This window comes from Epinephelus moara, chromosome 22, assembly GCF_006386435.1.
Source record: "Epinephelus moara isolate mb chromosome 22, YSFRI_EMoa_1.0, whole genome shotgun sequence".
In the NCBI taxonomy this organism is placed as follows: Eukaryota; Metazoa; Chordata; class Actinopteri; order Perciformes; family Serranidae; genus Epinephelus; species Epinephelus moara.
In genome coordinates this window covers 30,735,986-30,756,207 of record NC_065527.1, presented here as the reverse complement: position 1 = coordinate 30,756,207, position 20,222 = coordinate 30,735,986, and the positions used below count along the sequence as shown (strand labels likewise).

At 41.3% G+C, this 20,222-nt stretch overlaps 1 protein-coding gene across 1 annotated transcript in view; it reads left to right on the top strand.

Annotated features, from left to right (window-relative positions):
• LOC126384266 (collagen alpha-1(XIV) chain-like) overlaps positions 1-20,222 on the top strand; it is a 304,818-nt gene that overhangs the window by 150,584 nt on the left and 134,012 nt on the right. Inside the window, exon 20 of the mRNA XM_050035226.1 lies at positions 7,646-7,775. Coding sequence (XP_049891183.1) covers positions 7,646-7,775 — 130 coding nt within the window. The remainder of the gene's footprint in view (positions 1-7,645; positions 7,776-20,222) is intronic.

Below are 20,222 nucleotides of genomic sequence, written 5' to 3'. Positions count from 1 at the left end.
AGTTTTGTTTTTGTGCCATCCTCCAAAGCATCCACACTCCTGCTAGATGACCTTTGTGACTTGTTTGGGTCTGTTTCTGGTGTTCATTCAGTCTCTTGTCAGGGTCTTAGTAGTTTCACCCATCTAACATTCCCCACAGCTGTCACACAATGTCATCATGAGGTCTTAAGGCCTTGACACACCAAGCCATCGGTCAGCCATTGGGGGATGTTGGGCTGTCGGTGGGCGTCTGTCACTTTAGTACATGTAGTGTGTCCCGTACCGTTGGCCCCTTATAGGCTCACGTTGTCGTTTTTCCAGCAGATTTCAGAATGCTGAATTGGCGTCGGAAAGAACGGAGCCTGTCGGTGAATGAAATCACTCTGACTGGCAGTTCAGGTCAGTGCACAAGAAGAGAGACAGAAGTTTACAGCTAAAATCAAGAGTAAAGTTAGTTTTCTTTAGCCATTGCACTCTTAAGCAGAAACGTTACGTGATGGTAAGTGTTATTGTTCACTGGCACACAGTAAACATGCTCCGTTCTGTCAACATTGGATTGTGTTGTTAATGTGCAAAGTGGCTCACTAGCATCATCACGGTATTCCGGTTTCCCTTTTTTACATTACAGACTACTACCTTCTCCTGGTGTGGAGAGTTATTTCCTCTCATGCAGGTGCAGAACGTACATGCTTGTTGGCCATTGGCTTTAGTCTTTGCAGTATGTTCATGTGCAACTTTTGGCCGACACACAGGCGATGTTAGGTGACCCAACAGTCGGCTATCGTTGCTGCTAGTTCTTTGAAGTTGGTTTGGTGTCTGGGCCTTTGCACCACTCTAGTCTTTGTACTAGAAGCGGTGTTGTAGTTGCAAATAGTTTATGGTAACTCCTGACTCCATGTGACTTTGCTACCTGCCCGATGAGGGGAGTCCAACTTGGAAGCTGCCGGTGGACCCTGTTGAGTCAGCAGGGTCTTTTCTGGTCTTAAGTAGGGGTGTCCACTCCTTGTTACCCTTGGCTCAGACTGCTCCCTGGACTTAGACCCCCTGGACTTTGTAATGGTCTGAATGGCAGTTGAAATGTTTTCTTTAAATTTGTTATGGTTGGTGAAAAAGGTAAAAGTGTGGTTTCCACAGAACTGTGGCTTTTGTCGGGCCACAGTTCTGTGCAGTTTAGCAGATGTATTGTCATTTTGCTTACCAGTACAGTCACCTCACATTGACTCCCATCTCCTGTGTACTTGACCCCGTGCAGTTAGCCTTAAAGCATTGTAGCTCCAGCAAAGTCTCAGATGGATCAAACTTAATATTCTGGGCCTGCACATAGCCTCTGTCAAACTAGATTGGGTTCCTGAATCCTATAAATACTTTATGAAACCATGTTTCCATTTACAAAGTGGAGTAAAAGGAGTGTAGCTTGAGGTGGTTTCTTCCAACTGTGTGGCTTGGTGACAGTTTAGAGACTTGCTGGCTTTTTCATCATACTGGGCTGAAATTGATTTGTCAGGGCCTGCAGTGTTTGTCTGACTGACACGTCTGAGAAAGTGTTTTTTTTTTTTTTTGGGTGGATGTAGAGGGTTTGTGGATGGAGCTGGGCTAGACTGTACATGCTCAGAATGCAAACGAGGCTGACAGACAGAAGGACAGATACACAGACAGACAGACAAACAGAGACAAAGACTGTGGTAGAAGGGAACAGAGGAATGAAGAGACTAAGGTTGTCTATGTGCACATGCACAGCTTCAACCTTTAACATAAAAGATTTATCCTCCCCAGAACAAAACAACCATAGCACCGTTTATCTGGAGGTAAAAACAGGTTATCCAGCTGCAAAAAAACCTCTGAACACCCAAGTTTATAGATAACAAGCACCAGTTTATTATAGCTGTGACCTGGTATGCACATCCACCCCCTGATTACCAAGCCTCCTTTTCAACCAGTTGGCATTAACATAAAACAAACCTTCACCAATCCATTCTCACTCCCAACTCCTAACATATTGCTGCTTGGTCATTGGACTTTCACGTACACATATGAAGTGCTAGGTAACCTGGGTGCGTATGTTGTTGATGTTTTGGGACGTCCTGTCAATTTACATCTGTTAAATGCATCGTGTCTTCTCAGAACACATTTCTGTTTGCACAGGAAAACTACAGTGTCTGTTCATTGGATGCATACAGTCTTTTTCAGTATAAACTTAAAACATCAGCACTGCATACTTAAGTTTATTACATTGTCCTAAAAACACGTAATGGGATTTAGGCAACAAAAGCATGTGGTTAGGTCTAGATAAAAAGATCATGGTTTGGCTGTGCATGCGAACACCGGCCTCCTGAGTGAAAGTCTGGTGTTGTCCGACCAATTCCCAACCCCTACTGCCCCTTCCCAAACGGACTTGTTAGGTCCTTAAATAACATTGCCTTCCAGTACATTATTAACTGACGCTGCCTGGATGCGTATCATACCACCATGAAAGGATGCCTGTTTTTTATCGGGAGCTGACGTGGATTAACGACCAAGCAGTGGTATTCGATGATTTCAAAGTGAGAAAGGGTTGCCTTCACACACACACACACACACACACACACACTCCTTAATCTACTTCAACAACAAATACATGTTGTTAGGTTTAGGCAACAGAAGCCTCTGGTTAGACTTAAGAAAAAAAAAACAAAAAAAAAACAGGGTTTGGCTTTATAATCTTACGGGATGCGACACCACTCTCCCAGGTGAAGGTAGGGGTTTGTTGGACCTGCCCACCCCACTCGGACTTTCGGCACCTTAACTTTCATTCTTGTCCCACCATGCTTCCCTCTAATGCCGTCGGGCACCAGTAAACTATAACAGCGGCAGGCCATGTATCATGCTGACATTAAAGGTCGGCTTTTTTCGTTGATGTTTGACACCGTCAGTGTCTGACACCACAAGTCACTGCCCAAGCGCATGGATTTCATCAACTTCGGAGTGAGACCGGGTTGACTGGTCAAAGCTAAAAACACCAAATTCAAATGTTTGAAAATATTTCTCACTAATAAATGAATTCCAGTTAAGCAGGATACTGTGAGATGGGGTTGGATAACAACAGAAATAAAATAGGAGTGAAATGGGTATTTCCATTCAGATTAACAGAGCAGGGTTGCGGGCTAACTTCTGTATAAACAAGCCAACTTGCAGCAAGTCACAAACTCACTGAGGTGAGGTTTTGCAGTAACAACCAAATGAGCAGTGGAGTAATAATGTTATGTTGTCAAATATGCAATCTGTTACTTTTAAAATATCACAGCAACTGTTAATTCCCTGTTTCTTTTGTTTCTCTTTAATTTCTTGCCTGTTGAAACAAGATGTACTCTGTAGCTGCGACACAGCGTGCAGATCAGCATATTTTTTTACAACTAACTGTGTGAATTAAGGGTTTATTTTTATTTTGATGATATAATATTTAGTGTGTAATGATATGAACCAGAGAAAAGCTGCAAATCCTCACAATTAGGAAGCTCAAATCAGAAAAAGAATCAAAAATTTCAGAAGTTGATGATTCATTGTCTAACTTTTCAAATGTCTCTTAGTTTCAGCTCTGCATAATACATGACAGACGACTTTATCCTCCATCAGTGTGACAGAAAGAAACATCAGGTGTCATGAGAGGGGAATAAGAAAAGAAAGAAGACTTCAAAGTACTTTCGCAGAAAAAAATAGAAGGAAAGCTCCATTGTGATTTATAAAGAGAAACAGCAAGAATTAATAGCATAAATCAATAAGTAATTATAACTGTTAAACAGCAGCAGATGTGGAGAGAGAAACGTGGATAGAGAAACAATGCAACAGAGGAACAGAAGAAGAAAGAGTTGGAAGCAGAGATAAAGGGAGAAAAGAAGCCCACAGGGTAACAGAGCAGATTAACTTTTCTTCAGTTAGGAGCAGCGCTTCACCTGGACGGATGACTCATTTAGGGATCAGTTTTAACAAAGGGCCAAGTTCACAGACAGGTGAGGAGGAAACCTGGACACAATTAACCTCTGCAGCACCTGAAACCTCAAAGCCTCACTGCAACAGCTCGCTATGCCTCACCTCCATTAAAAGGCTAATGCAGTTTTTCACTTTTTTTGGAATTCATGAAATTCTAATTTGCTTTTTTTAGTTCATTTAAGAATCAGTCCCAAAGAGGTACAGCCATGTAATAAGGAAGATATTAAAGAGGCATTCCAACAAGACAAAATCTCTTTCAGATCCCTTTCAGCTCTTTGGCAGTGTGCAACATTTTTATTGTCCTTTGCAAGTCCTGTATCAGAACACATGAAATGAAACATAATTTGCCAGAAAACTTTTTTTCCCCAGAACAAACTTAAAGCCAGTGGAAGTTCTTGTTTAAGCAATCAGCATGTGTTTCTCCTGCAGAGTGTGGAGAACAGTCAGACTCTCCTGCTGTTCCAACTTCTGATATCAGCACGTCACCTGACACTGTGTGATCTCACAGTGTGTCTGCGCTGTAACATTAATTTAAGTAATGAGAGCCTATTTAAAATGAATATGTGACTAAAATTTTACAAAGGAAAGCAGTGTTTTTTCTTTTAATAAACAAAGCAAGAAGAATTGGGTAGTTAGAATGAAATGCTGCAGAACACACACTGAATCAACATAATATATACGTATAGCAAAAAAGATAATTGTTAGGTTTCCATCCAAATGTAGCACAAATTTCGACACATTAATTCAAAATTCGAAGTCATATTGTTCAGTTCACCAGACCTAACAGCCCCATTGAGAGTGGCCTTGGTCCCTTGTCTGCTAATGTGAAGCCTCCTGTCAGAAATTGGGAAGTAATATTTGACCTTCCAACCACAACTCAAAAAAGTTGTCCAGTCCTGCTTCCTGAAATAAGAGCCATCTCATAAATCAAACCAACACTCAATCAGCCTTGGAAAAGTCACATGCACTAATTTTCTCCGGGCTTGACGGCCGTAACTCCCTCCTATTTGCTATCAACCAAAGGTCACTGTCTCACCTCCAGCTAATTCAAAGTGCAGTGCTAGGCTTCTTACTGAATGACGACACAATCCTGGCATCTCTCCATAGGTTCCTTGTTTATTATGTTATCATTATGTTTCCAGGTTGTCTGTCCATCCATGCGTCCCTCCCTCCCAGTCTGGTGATAGTTCTATTTTAAGAACACTTAAGGGAATTTCTTCAAATTTGGCACAAACGTCCACTTGGACCCAACAATGCACTAATCAGATTTTGGTGGTCATAGGTCAAAGGACAAGATCACACAAGATCACTGTCGCCTTGTCTATCTTGTTTTTGTTATCGTAATTTCTCAAGGAAACCGAGAAGGCATTTCTTCAAATCCTGCCACAAACGTTCACTTGGATCCAAAGATGAACAAATTAAATTTTGGTGGGCAAAGGTCAAGGTCACTGTGACATTGCATCTGTCTCATTCTCGTGAACAATATCTCCAGAACACCTTGAGGAAATTTCAACTTTGACACAAGCATCCTCTTGGACTAAACTTGCACTGTGACCTCACAAAACAGGTTTTTGGCCATAATCTTCTGAGACCCTGTGTCCTCATATGTGGACATCACATTTTGGGTTTACTGGAACTTAAATGTCATTGGACCTCTCTTCCGTTTGTGGACACTTTTTTGTGACATGTAGTGGTAGTAAGACCACAATACACTAATTCATGTAAAAACAAGATGGCAGCTATCTCTGCCAAGTCAGTCTGCAGCTGATCCTGACACAAAGGTGGACAAGCTAAGACGCTGTTAATTAGTACTCATTTGCAGACATTGGGGAGTTTTCAACTTGTTGAAGGACATTGGTACTTAATTATCATCTCCTGTGATGACATCAGGGCTTTATTGTTGTCTCATTTGAGGATATTGGGACTTTATTTATTTATTATCATTGACCATCTTTAGTTTTTATACTTATCAGGTCCTACTAATCTCAAATAGTAAGCGAAAATTGAAAATGTATACCAAACAAAAGTTTGGGTCTCAAGAGGATAACTCAAAAATTCTTACTTCACACAGATGGCTAACAGAATAAAATGATGAAGTGATGACATTTTATAGTATATCCAAAAGGTCAAAGGTCAACTGTGACATCATAATGTTCCGCAAATACACTTTTTTAGCCATTACATAATATCTTAGAAACAGAAGGGGAGACATTTGGTCAGATACCAAAATGGTGCCATTAATCTTGGGTGTCCACCTTCAAACTGCACTGATCATATGGATCTTTTGTGCTGCTGGGTGGAAGATGTGTGTGAAGCATCCATGTTTTCAAAGACTGTAGGAGCAACTTGGCCAGTGCATGGAGGCATTCAACCGTAGGGTGGTAATTCTAGTTTTAAAATAGATTTTAAAGTTTTACCGATCACTTGTAAAGCTCATCTGGGTCTGGCCTCAAGCCACATAGCAGAACTGTTGACCCAATATGAGCCAGATTGCAGCCTCAGATCCTGAGGTTGGGTCCTATCGGCCATTTCAGTTGAGGCTTATATCTAAAGGTTATTGAGCCTTTTCCTTCAGGGCCCCTCTGCTTTGGAACGACTTGCCCGAGGAGATAAGGCTTGCAGAATCAGTGACTTCTCTAAAATCACATCTTAATAGACTTAGTTGTATGTGATGTGCTTTTATTGATTTTATTCCTTATTTATTTGGTTGTTGTATTGCTTTTTGTGTTTGATCTTTTTGTTTGTGTTTACTGACATTTTGCAACTTGCATTTGGCATTTTTTTCCTCTTGATTTAACTTTATTCAAACTCTATTCTAGTTTTGTCTTACTTGTGTTTTGGTAGGACTGTTAAGCTCTCTGTTGCTATATTGCCTTCCGAGTGTCCCATTTCTGCTTTTGCTTTACTTGTTAAAGCACTTTGTAAACTCTGTTTTTAAAGATGCTGAAGATTAGCACAAGAAAATGCAGTTTATGCGCTTTTCCATCCACTCCTGTTATGTGAACATTGGGAGTTGATCCATCAAGATTAGCAGTGGGTGGCGCTCATTCTCCAGGCACATCTCACTGGAAAAGAATCGAGAGCAATGAGATGACGTAGGTGAAAGTGCCCCAAGAAAACTTTAAATGCAGGAGAAAAAAAGAGTGTATAATTACGGCGAGCACAATAGACAATGTAATTAGAGAATTTTGAACAACAGATATTATAGCTTTGTGCTCATGATGAACTTCTGGTACCAGCCCTGTTTGCATACGTAAGTGTGTTAAAGCCTCCAGAGACACTGAAGAGAGCTTGCAGTATGTCATTACTGTATGTTACCATTAACTTGCTTAATCTGTTTTCATTGCACTATGTCACATTTACCTTTTATGGATGCACCAATTTTTCTACCTCCTGCAAGTGTTAAAACTTTTTTGCAATACTGAAAGATTTTTTCAAAATATTTATTAAAACTCATTTATTTATTATATGTTTAATTTTATGTGAAATTTGAAAATGCGCATAAATACAGGTGGATGTCAAACACACCTTCTCTCACCATCTGGATTATTTTCACATCTTGACATCTGGAGGTGGGCGCTGAACTACCAATGCTGTGATCAGTAGACGACCCACCCTACCTGCTGACCCAAAGCCACAGCAAATGCTAGTATTTTTGTCACCTGAACGTTAATTTTAAACTTTAATTTGTTTCTGCATACAGAGGACGGTGCCCACAGGTCAGAACAGCCTGGTTCTGCAGCCCCTGCTGTCAGACACTGAGTACAAAGTCGCCATCACTCCTGTTTACCCTGAGGGAGATGGACCGACAGCGGCACGAATGGGACGAACACGTAAGTCATTTTCATGTCCAGTTTGTTTTTACTATTTGTCCTGTAATCCAGTGGTTCCCAGCTGGTCCTGCCAAGGGGTCCAGATGTCTCCTTTGTCACTAGTTCAAGGTCCACACAGTTTAATATATTCAGCATCATAATTGTGCTTGGCCATGTCGTTAAGCTAGCTTGCTGTCTCTGTCATGAAGCTTTCCATTAGTCACTCACTCTATAGCAGAAAACAGCACTTCAAAATAAAACTCTGTGTGGAAAATTCACTGTACTTCAAAATTAAGTGTGGTTTTTACTAACTTGACATGTTAGCGAGTCACTTGTGGTTCATTCAAAATGGATTACGATCTACTTATGGATCACAACCTACCAGTTGGGAACCACTGCTATAATCTATTCAGGTCATTGTTTTCTTCTGTCTCTGCACTTTTAAACCTGCAGTAACTGATTTTTGGTCACTTACAGGCAGTGCTAATAAATTGTGAGCACAACACTGACGTATCATAACCTTTTAAATCGATGAACATCAGTCAAGGCAAGGCAAGAGAAATGTAGTGTTTATATTGCATATATCATACCCAGAGGCAACCCAAATGCTTTACAGATTACACAGGTAAAAGCACAAGAAACAAATGATAAAAACAATAAATGCAAGCAATCAATAGCACATAAAATAGAAATAAAGGCAAACAGACAAAAGCAAACAGAGTAAAACAATAAAACAATAGGACAAACAATCAAAACCATATAGAATAAAAAACAATAAAACACACAAACAGAAATTGATTTAAATGAGAATTTGTTTAAAACAATGGTGAAAGATCTTTAGCTTGAATTTGAAAGTGCTCAGCCTTGTCTCAAGTCTAAGCCCTTCTGGAAATTTGTTTCACAGTTCCTCAGTTCAGTATTTACTCTTTTGAACTCTGTTTTGGTCCCAACCAGCGCCTAAGGGAAATATATCTCTTTAGTTGCTAAATGCTGCAATGTGTGCTGCAAGGTAGACTACAGTAGCTTTTTACAGGGTGGTTTTCTCATAAAAAACTCTATGGAAGAGGTGAGAGTGAACCACAACAGTAAAGCTGTGGGCTGGACAGAGGACACAGTAAACTGAAACTTACTATACAGGGCCTGGAGTTGGTAGAGAGCAAAAACTAGAGCCAACAGTGTGAATATAGGATTGACGTTCGCTAGATGACCAGAAGGTGTGTTTCTGCTGCAGTATGAAACCCTAACCTCTGCCAGGCTCTGAAGAGCAAGACTTCATTCTGGGTGAAAGAAATATTTCCACCCACAGTGGCTGTCTTCATCTAAACCCACATTACCCCGACACACAACAGTGCAGTTTCAACAGAACAGAAATGTGTTCGCTATTCATCTTCTTTTGAACGTCTCGTTTACTCAACAAAATGTTGCAGGAATGTTGCCAGAGGGGGAGTGGAGATGGATTGAGGGGGAGTTATCCTTCTTAGTGCCAAGTACATGAAAAGGATTAATTTCTTTTAGAAAGTATAAACCCTGGAGATATAAAAGGGGAAAACCTGTTAATTTAAGACCTCATTATGATGTTATTTGACTTAATCAGGGGAAAAAAACAACTTTCTTTAAAGAGTAAATTTAAATAGACTTCTAGATAAAAGTGAAGCGCTAAATGTATTAGTGATTCAGTAATATAGTGAATTGTAGGGTTTAATCCTGGACATACACATCAAAATTATTTTCTATTTCCACAGAAATATAGTTAAAAAATAGATAAGGCTAGTTACATTGTAGGCATAATTCTAAATTCATTCTAAAGTAACAAAAACACAACGATTCTTAGGATGCTTACACACCTGCCCTGTTTGGTCCAGTTCAATCGAACTTAAGTTTCTTTTTCCCTGTAAGTGCGGATTGTTTGGTCAGGTGTGAACACAGCAATCACACTCAGGTGAGCGCTAAATCAACCGTGCCGGGACCTTCTTGAAGAGGTGGTCTGGGTCCGGTTACAAACTAACTCTGGTGCCTTTTGTTTGTGGTGAGAACGTGTTCCGACCTCGATCCGAACCAGCTGCAGTCGCATTACCCATTGTTTGGGTTAAACATGAGCATGTTACAGTCCTGGAGGATTATTAATGTGCGCCTCCTCCTGTACTGCCTTAATATGCACATTCAGCACATCCAATGCATCAAAACATTGTTTTCTAGTTGGAGCTGCGCCTCGTTTTCAAACTGTATGGTTTGAGTAAAATGAGCAATGCAAGCAATATAGTACACGATGACCAGCGCTAAAATCAACCCGCGTAGTTGTCCCTCCATTGTGACATTAGAAAGTGTCGTTTTTATCTTGTGTACTCTACTTGTTAAAGTTAAAGTTTTGTTTTCTTCCTGGATTTTTCCCACATGGAAATTCTGAGCAATCATGAGCAGCTTTCTTGCGCAATGCATTTTATCTGGTCTGACAAGAACCTGCTCTCGGCAATTATGCAACATTGTAACAAAATTAATCCCTGATTCAGACCAAAGCAAGACAACTCTAGGTCTGAAAGCACCTTTAAATTCAGGTGATTACACAAGTGAAAACATAGTTGTGAAAATTATATTCCAATTTGCCAACACACCCCCCAAAATCCTACACACTGGACCTTTAATTGAATGGCTCTGAAAACACCAAATTTGTTAATATTTCATAATTCCGGCCATATAAAACAACATATGTTTTAAATAGTCATATGATAGCCAACATCTGAGCAGCAATGAAACACAAATGGGATGTCCCTCTTTGCATTCCAAGCTCTTCAGATTTGAAAATAAGAAGCCTTCTATCGAAAAGAGTGACTAATCAGAGAAGATGAGTGGCAGAGGCAAAGGAGGACACTTTTCTTTGTCCCGACTTTAGAGAGCATCTGAAAAATGAGTGGCCGTGGAAAAAACGGTGGATAGCAGTCTCTTCCTCTCCGTGTGCCTCATGCCCGGCTGGGCAGTGAGTCAGCATGACTCCTCTTGGCAAGACGCCTCCACTTGCCTCCAAACATGGACAATACTGGGCTCGGTTGAGATTTGTCGGCAATGGTGAGCCTCCTACACGTGATTATGTCGGTGAATCCTGCTGGATAAATGTCACGGATGTATACTCGTTCATATCTCTGCCAAATAAAAGAGATTTCGAGTTAATATTTTTCCAAGAGGCTCCTTTAAAACGTTTCCTGGAGGTATACACCTCCAAACAAGGAGAACCTAAGTGGAAAGAGTGGACGGTGGAGTCCTCCGCTCAGCTGGATGTCATAAATGTGATTGTCAAGTTCTGGACTGGCAGGGCGCCAGACAGCGATATCAACTTATTTCTGAAGCGGTATTGTGACATCCTACAGGTCATTAAACCACTGGACAAGTATGGCATCTGGTATGGTGTCCGAAAATACAAAATTAAACTGCACAAAACTTCTAACGGACAGTACAAACAACTTTCCAACAGTATTTCTCTCGGTCCATACAGCGGGCGCATCATTTACCCGGGACAAACCATCACCTGCTTCATCTGTGGCTCGGCTGACCACCAGGTGAAGCAGTGTTTAACAGTTAAGTGCTTGAGATGTGGCAATCTCGGCCACAAAGCAAAATCATGCACCCTGGAAGGCGTTTGTAACCTGTGTGGACAAAACGGCCAGACCTTTTTCTCCTGTCCAAGATCATATTCCAACCAAGTCAGATCTCAGAAGCAGCAGCCTGGTTCCTCTGAGCAGCCCCCTGACGAACAGCAGCGGTAGCAGCAGCTTTGTCAGCAGCAGCACCAGCAGCCTGTATCAACCATCCTGCCTTCTGATGACCAGCGGCAGCACCAGCGGCCCGGAACCACAGTCCAGCCCCCTGATGATCAGCAGCAGCAGCTCCATCCTTCTCCTGCTCAGCAGCAGCAGCAGCAGAACCAGCAGCCCCCTGGTGGTCAGCGCCCATCTGATCGACAGCTGCGTCGACAGGAGCAACAGGGCCCCAAGGCAGTGGACCATCAGCACACTCACAGCCAGCCACCATCTCAGCAGCTGAAGCCCGGCTCCGAGTCTGCAACTCTGCGACGGTCCCACAGCCAGCCACCATCTCCAAAGCTGCAGCCCAGCTCCGAGCCTGCGCCTCAATCTTCCACCCAGCGACCGCAACAGCAGCGTGATCCAGCAGACCAGCAGCCCTGCAGCCAGCTAGCGGGTCTCAAGCCTGCAGCTCAACAGCCTCGTCCTGGCCCCAGTTCAGCTGATCCCCCGCAACAGCTTCTCCCCAAGTCCTGAACTTGTAATAAATACTGACGTTGAATGTAGTGATGATGATGATGATGATGAGCATAGCTATGAGAGTGCCAGTGAGTCTCCGATCTCTGATCTCTCTGACCCACTAACAGCTGGTCAGAGAGTCAGTAGTACTCCCCTTCTTCCTCCTCTCGCTGAGCTCATCCCCCCCATCAGTAAGCTGGACTCTTTTCCACCACACCTGAGTTTCCTGCTCCCTTGAGCGAGTCTGAAGAGCCCTTTCAACTTGTTAAAAAAAAAAAGAAAATCACGTTTTGTGGAAAAAAAAAAAAGTAAACGGCATGACAACAAAACCACACCTTAGACCTTTATGTTATGTGCTTTCTTAATGTCGCTACCTTGAATGTACGTGGCATAAAATCCAATGTTTTCAGACAGCAAAAGATTGATTATCTGTTGAATACCAACTTTGACATATTATGTACTCAGGAATTGCGTTTGACAACAGATGAAGATGTTAAAAATGTGTGTGATATGTGGTCTAAAGGTAAAAGTGTTATTTCAATTGGTGAAAGTAGTGCGGATGGGGTAGGAATTTTCTTTAATTCTCAAGAGGTTAATATCATTAGGAGAAGGGACATAATTCCAGGTAGGCTTCTCATGATAGATTGTTTTTATAGAAATGATAAATATCGAATTATTAATGTATACACTCCACCCGAAAGTACTAAAAAAAACAGCTTTTTAAAAGACTTAGAGAACTCCTCTCAATAGGATTTAATACCATTTTATGTGGAGATTTTAATACAGTTACATCAGAAAATGACAGACATAGTGCTGTACCTTTTACTTTGACATCTGAAGGTAAAGTATTAAAAGAAATATGTGAGGAGTTTAAATTAATTGATGTGTATAGATCTTTGAATCCTTCTGGTTTTGATTTCACTAGATTTGATGCAAAAACAAAAACATGTATAGACAGAGTTTACGTATCATCTAATTTTAGAGTAAATAATTATTCAACTATTCTGAACAATTTTTCTGATCATCTCCTAGTCAAAGCATCAGTGTCTTCCGAAACCTCTGTTAAAAGAGGCTTCTGGAAACTGAATACACAGTGTTTAAAATACAATGATATAGTAATAGATTTAAAATCCGAAATTAATAAAATAACTCAATTAAGCATTATAACTAAATCAAACATTAAACTGTGGGAAATATTAAAATCCAGGGTGAAAGATTTCTTCAAATTCAAAAGTAAAGAATTAAATAAACTTAAAAATATGAGATATAAACAAAGATCATCAGTTGAAGAAGAAATCATGTCCAACTTAAAATCAGAAATCGATAGTATGAATAATGAACTGTTGTTTAATATTTATAAACAAACAGAAATAAACAACAGAGGTAATTTAATATATGCACTAAAATCAGGACAAAAGCAAATTCAAGATAAATTTATTAAATCTATAAAAAGTCCGTGGTGATGTTGTTCTCGATGAAAAACAGAAAAGGGAGGTGATCAGAAATTTATGTGAAGAATCTTATAAAAAGATTGATATTGATTCTGGATGTGTTAGTTTATTACTCGAATCTGTTCCCAGAAGCACTGCACTTAACGATGATTTTCTGTTAGGAGAAATTAAAAAAGAGGAGGTGATTCAGGCTATCCAACAGTTGAAAGTAGATAAAAGTTCTGGTCCCGACGGTCTTCCTACTGAGTTTTATCAGTTATATATAGATGACATGTTAAATGTCCTCACACTTATGTTTAATGAAGGTCTGCACTCTGGTACTTTTGGTGACTCTTTTTATGAAGGTGTGTTACACTTATTATATAAAAAAGGAGACAAGACAGATATAAATAATGACAGGCACCTGACTATAATGAATACAGATTACAAAATATTAGCTAAAATAATAATGAATAGATTAAATTATACTCTAGATGATATTATAGAAAAAGAACAAACGTGCAATTAACTAGATGATATTATAGAAAAAGAACAAACGTGCAATTAAAGGACGTCTGATGTGGGACAACTTGTGAGAGAGACTCTACAAAAACGAGACTTTTTCATTATCAGGCTGGATCAAAAGAAAGCCTTTGATTATGTCTCTAGAGACTACCTGTGGTCTGTGTTGGAAGCATATGGCTTCCCTAATGATTTTATTCATATGATCAGATGTCTGTATAGAAAGTCATGTGTCCGTATAAATGTTAATGGTGTACTTACTGATTCTTTTAACGTAGAAAGAGGTGTAAAACAGGGCTGTCCACTGAGTGCTGCTTTATATATCTTAGCGATTAGCCCTTTAATCAAAATAATAAATGCTGACCCTTTGATATCCGGTAAACTTATTAATAATAGTTGCAATGTTAAAGCAATGGCACATGCCGAATCAGTTAGAGATGGATATTTTAATTAATCATTTGTGTCTTTATGAACTGGCGTCTGGTGCTAAATTAAACGACTGAGGGAGTTTGGATAGGAACGGAGAGTAAAAAACCTCACTTAAATATTCGAGTAAAAGAAGAAATTAAAATACTTGGTTTGACTCTCTGTAATAATGATTGTAGTGAACAAAATTGGGATGAAAAACTGAATATTAAAGAAGAAATTAATAAATGGAGAAACAAAGATACTAATTATAAATCTAGAATTAATATAATGAAAACATACATTCTATCCAAACTCCTCTTTCTTGCTAATATATTTCCACCAACTCCCAGCATATTAAAACAATTAAATAAACAATGTGTGAACATGGGTCTGGGGAACCACCAGAGCAGTCACTAAACGTGACCTTTTGTTTAAAAGCAGAGCGTATGGAGGCCTTGGCGCCGTTGATTTGAGTGTTAGATTGATAATTGCTTTTGTTAAAAATGTGTCAGCAGCCATCTCAAGAAAAGCACCCTGGGTCGGTCTTGTTAAAAACTGAGAAAAAAAACGGGGCAGTGCAAGACAACACCCTTATTATAAATTACTATATTCAGATTTTTTATATGAACATAGATGTGTACAAATAAACTGGGTAAGTGATACAAGTAAAATAATTTTTAATAAAATAAATGATTTTAAATAAGGTGGTGTAATTAAATATAAAAATATCTTAGAGAGAGATTATATGAAAGTAATTAAAATAATAAATGACAAAAGATACTCAGAGAGCATCAGGGATGTCCGCTGGCTCATTTCAGTTTCCAGGCTCCCTGTGCATGCTATTGTTTCATGGAGCTGTTATGTCACAACCACAGAATGTCCAATGATTTACTGTAATGAACAAGAGACACAAAAACTGTCTGTTAATTGACTGTTATAGATCCCAACAAATGTGAAACATTTTACATGGACTTGGTCTATCTCGTGACATCAATTACAACTCAGTAACTTACGGACTCATAACAGAAAACATTCCACAGAAACACAAAGAACTGTATCAACTGGTCATTATTATCACTTCATACAAACTTTGGAAAACCAGATGTGCCATGTCCCTCCAACAGACTGTTATAGATGGAGACATGGTAATAAAACACATCCAGGCTGACCTCCGGAGGAGAAGGACATTAGACAAGAATCAAACTCTTCCGTGAAACATTTTGCACTTTTAATGCACTCTATTACGTGCACCTTGCTGCTTACTTGCACTTTATTATTGTAATATGTATTTTTTTGTGAATGAGGGGTCGTGTTGTCGTGTCTGATTTTCTGTGTTTTGGAACATGTTTTGGTTGTTGCAGTGTATTTTTTGTATGGAATTCAATAAAGTATTTTTGTAAAAAAAAAAAAAAAAGCAAAGGAGGACAAAGGAAGCACCAAGTGTCACCATAAAACTACTCTGTGATAACATCTGTCAGACTCTATGTGGTGGAGTGAATCTCCTTTCTGAACTACAAGGAGACCCATGGTGTGTTTAACATCTTCCCGAAGAACATGATCCTTGATGCTGTCACTTACTCCAAGCACTCTGTGACTTCCACAGATGTGGCGTATGTTTGAAAGACGCAGGGATGAACGCTGTATGGCTTTGATGAAAAAAAAAAAAAAAAGTCTTTAAATCCTGAAATCTGGTTTGCATGATTTAGGATTATATTTAAGGTGTTTTGGCAGCATATCCCATAGGCCACACAATATTAAATTATTCAGTACTTAAAGCTATAGTGCGTAACTTCTGTCGCCTCCCAGCGGATAATGCGTTATTACAACTAATAAGCCGGCAGCACTTCCATGTACACAGAGTAACACTCGCCAGTCGCCACACACTGTGTACACAGAGTAACACTCGCTTCACACCGTGTACACAATGCTACACAACGTGGCGAACACCAGGCTGCTAACATTACATTACGTTCATAGCACCATTTCCAAGAAAATAATAAAGTACTAGGTCCAGTACATGTAACAGCAACACATACTACTCATAATATAATTATAAACCAAGTCACTTACTTATCCAACAGCAGCAAGGCAACATCCGTGTCTGCCCTCAGCCCAATTTCTTCCTTCAGGGCTCTCCACCGAGGAAAAGCGACGCCAATACAAATCCTTGTTTGCCTTCTCCGTCGGTCACTTTCCTTCTTTGCTAATAGACCTTCAGCCGAACGTCCAGGCTTTTTCTTTGTGGTAGGATCCACTTCTGAACCGTGTCTCGGCCGCTTCTCCGCCATGTTGCTTTCTCTTTCTACCTGCGCTCTACCTCTTGCTATGACACTCTCCGCTCTTCCTCCCCCTCCCTTCTTGTTGTGAGGAAGCATTTCCTGTGCGCCAGCGCGGGAATGTCGCCGGTCGACACGCAAACTAAAAATGATATATATTGAAAAATACCGCGAGATGTTAGAGGAGCCGATCGGCTTAATCAGCATTGTGTCATCTCCTCTAGTAGTGGCTTGGGTGAAACGGACATTTATGAACCTGTAGAAGTTACGCACTATAGCTTTAAAATATAAAAAATATTAAATATATATCATCACTGTGCAGAGCCTGTAAGTGTGAAATTTAACAACAATATATACATAGATAGAATATACAAGAATAGAATAAAAGTAAACATAACCACGTCCCTCGGGGGGTCTTGTGGGGGGTACTACAGGAGTATGGGGTGCCAGGCTTGCTGCTACGAGCCATCCGGTCCCTGTGTGACCAAAGTGAGAGCTGTGTCCGCATACTTGGTGTGAAGTTGAACACATTCTCGGTGGGTGTTGGCCTCCGCCAAGGTTGTCCCTTGTCACCAATCCTGTTTGTGACCTTCATGGACAGGATTTCGAGGTGTAGCCAGGGGGAGGAAAGGGTCCGGTTTGGGGACCTCGGAATTGCATCTCTGCTTTTCGCAGATGATTTGGTTTTGTTGGCTCCATCACACCGTGACCTCCAGCATGCACTTGGGCGTTTTGCAGCCGAGTGTGAAGTAGTTGGGATGAGAGTCAGCACCTCCAAGTCTGAGGCCATGGTTCTCTGTCGGAAACCGGTAGATTGCCCTCTCCGGGTTGGGGGAGAGTTACTGCCTCAAGCGAGGAAGTTTAAGTATCTTGGGGTCTTGTTCACGAGTGAGAGTAGAATGGAGCGTGAGATGGATCGGTGGGTCGGTGCGGCGTCTGCAGTGATGAGAGCGCTGTGCCGGTCTGTTGTGGTGAAGAGGGAGCTGAGCCGGAAAGCAAAGCTTTCGAGTAACTGGTCCATCTACGTCCCAACCTTCACCTATAGTCATGAACTCTGGGTAGTGACCAAAATAATGAGATTGCGGATACAAGCGGTGGTAATGAGTTTCCTCTGTGGGGTGGCTGGGCTCAGCCTTAGAGATAGGGTGAGGAGCTTGGACATCCGGAGGGAGCTCGGAGTAGAGCCGCTGCTCCTTCGCATTGAAAGGGGTCAGTTGAGGTGGTTTGGGCATCTGACTAGGATGCTCCTGGGCACGTTCCGCTGTTAGGAGGCCCCGCGGCAGACCCAGAACACGCTGGAGGGATTACATATCTCGTCTGGCCTGGGAACACCTTGGTGTCCCCCAGGAGGAGCTGGAAGGCATTGCTAGGGAGAGGGATGTCTGGGGTGCTTTGCTCGGCCTGCTGCCCCCGCGAGCCCCGCAATGAAAATGGATGGATGAATGGATAACAAATTGCGAATCAGTTAATTAAGTCTACCGGATATTTGCTACCCTCAACCTGCTGTCCCAGCACACAATATCAAACAGGATAGCACTTGCCACCACAGACTCATGAAACATCCTCAATGTTGTCCGGCAGCTGTTGAAAGACCTCAGCCTCCTCAGAAAATAAAGGCAGCTCTGGCCCTTCTTGTAGAGAGCTTCAGTGTTCTTGGATCAGTCCAGTTTATTGTCAATATGCACTCCTAGGTACTTGTAGTCCTTCATAATGTCCACACTGACCTCATGGATGGAAACAGGGGTCACTGGTGCCTTTGCCCTCCTCAGATCCACAACCAGCTCCTTTGTCTTTGTCACATTAAGCTGTAGATGGTTCTGTTCACACCATATGACAAAGTCACCCATCACAGCTCTGTCCTCAGCCTCATCATCCTCACTGCTACATCCAACAATCGCTAAGTCATCAGAAAACTTCTGAAGATGTCAGGACTCTGTGTGGTACCTGAAGCCCAGGGTGTTGAGGGTGAAGAGGAAGGGAGAAGAACTGTCCCCTGTGGGGCCCCACTGTTGCTGACAACTCTCCCTGACATACAGGGCAAGCACACATACTGTGGTCTGCCTGTCGGGTAGCTTACAATCCAGGACACAAGAGGGGCATCCACCTGCATTGCTGTCAGCTTCTCACTCAGTAGAGCTGGCCTTATGGTGTTGAAAGCACTGGAGAAATCAAAAAACATGACCCACTACACTGTAAGCTATTGTACTATTGCAGGAACATTACTTTTGTTGTCATGGAAAAGCCGATACTTAAGCACGCTTACTAGGCTAATTGCCGGCACCAACCTGTCGAACAGAAAACAGGCCAACTTTGTGTCATTCTTTGTTCCCATCCTCTCCGTCAGTGCTCACCAGTGAAAATGAAAGTTAAACCTAACCCCAGATTTACTCTCATTTTGGAACAACTTTGTCTTGCTTCTGTTTTTTCAGTACTGTGTTTAAAATTTTCGTAGCTTCCAAGATGATGCCTGCTGCTTCCACCTGGTCGCTACCTTTTGAATAAAGTCTTTACCTTAGCAGCGCGCTGTTATTGGCTGGGGGTTGCACACCAATGCCCAAAGGTTGCAGCCCATTAAGCATCCTGAACACAGCAAAATAAGAAGAAAATCAGAAACTACAGACAGAGGGCAGAGTCCCTGCAGATAAATACAACACCACACACTGAGAGTGGGTTGTAGGTAATGATTGAGAGGGATTACTTCTTTTTGTGTCTATACCTTGTTGAAGAGTATGTATTTAAAATCCAGTAAATTTCCCAGGATAGTTTGCGTCTGTTCCCGGGACATAAAATGTGTCATTTTTGGCGAAAATATGAATTCCTAGTGAATGAGATTCATCCACCTGGGCCATTCAAATCTGTTGGGAATATTGGAGTTGTGCCTTTAGTTTAAACTTTTTTGCTTAACTGTAATATCTAGTGTATTGTTTCATAGTAATTATAAGGAAAATACTTTAACCCTTCCCCTCTAAAAGTTGATGATACATTTTAACAGCACCTCCAGTAGATGGTAAATGTCTCAGTAGAGAGGAGCACTTTGCTCAGGTGCGGTCTTTCTACCTCAGCCCTCCCTGCGTCTCTGTGCAGCTCATTACACTGGAGACAATTTCAGGGGCGTTAAAAGAGATAGCAACATGTCCTGGTAGCTCAATGTTCAACATCCATTTTCCTTACTGTAGAGCTGAAGACAGAAATATGTTGGAACCGTTCTTTTCCCTTTTGTTAAATGTGATTGATTGCTGCTGTGAATGCACCAGCAGAGCCTAATGATTTTCTCTGCTGCCAAGTGCATTACAGAACAAACACTCGACTTTCAGCGAGGAGGAAACGCTAAATTCAAGCCATTCATCTTTCCATTCCGTCACATCATGTCTCCCGTGCAGCGCATTACACACATTAGCAGACGCTAACGACATTCTCCGGTTTTTAAACGACGGGGCCTCCGACACCCGGTGATGATGAATGGTTCCTGTTAGCAAGTGAGGAATGGGAAGATAGCTCAGGGAGGAGCGACAGGGAATGCAGAGGGGGGAGATGATTGGGTTTTTTAGAGTGAAGATAGATGATGTGACAAAGGGAGCCGGT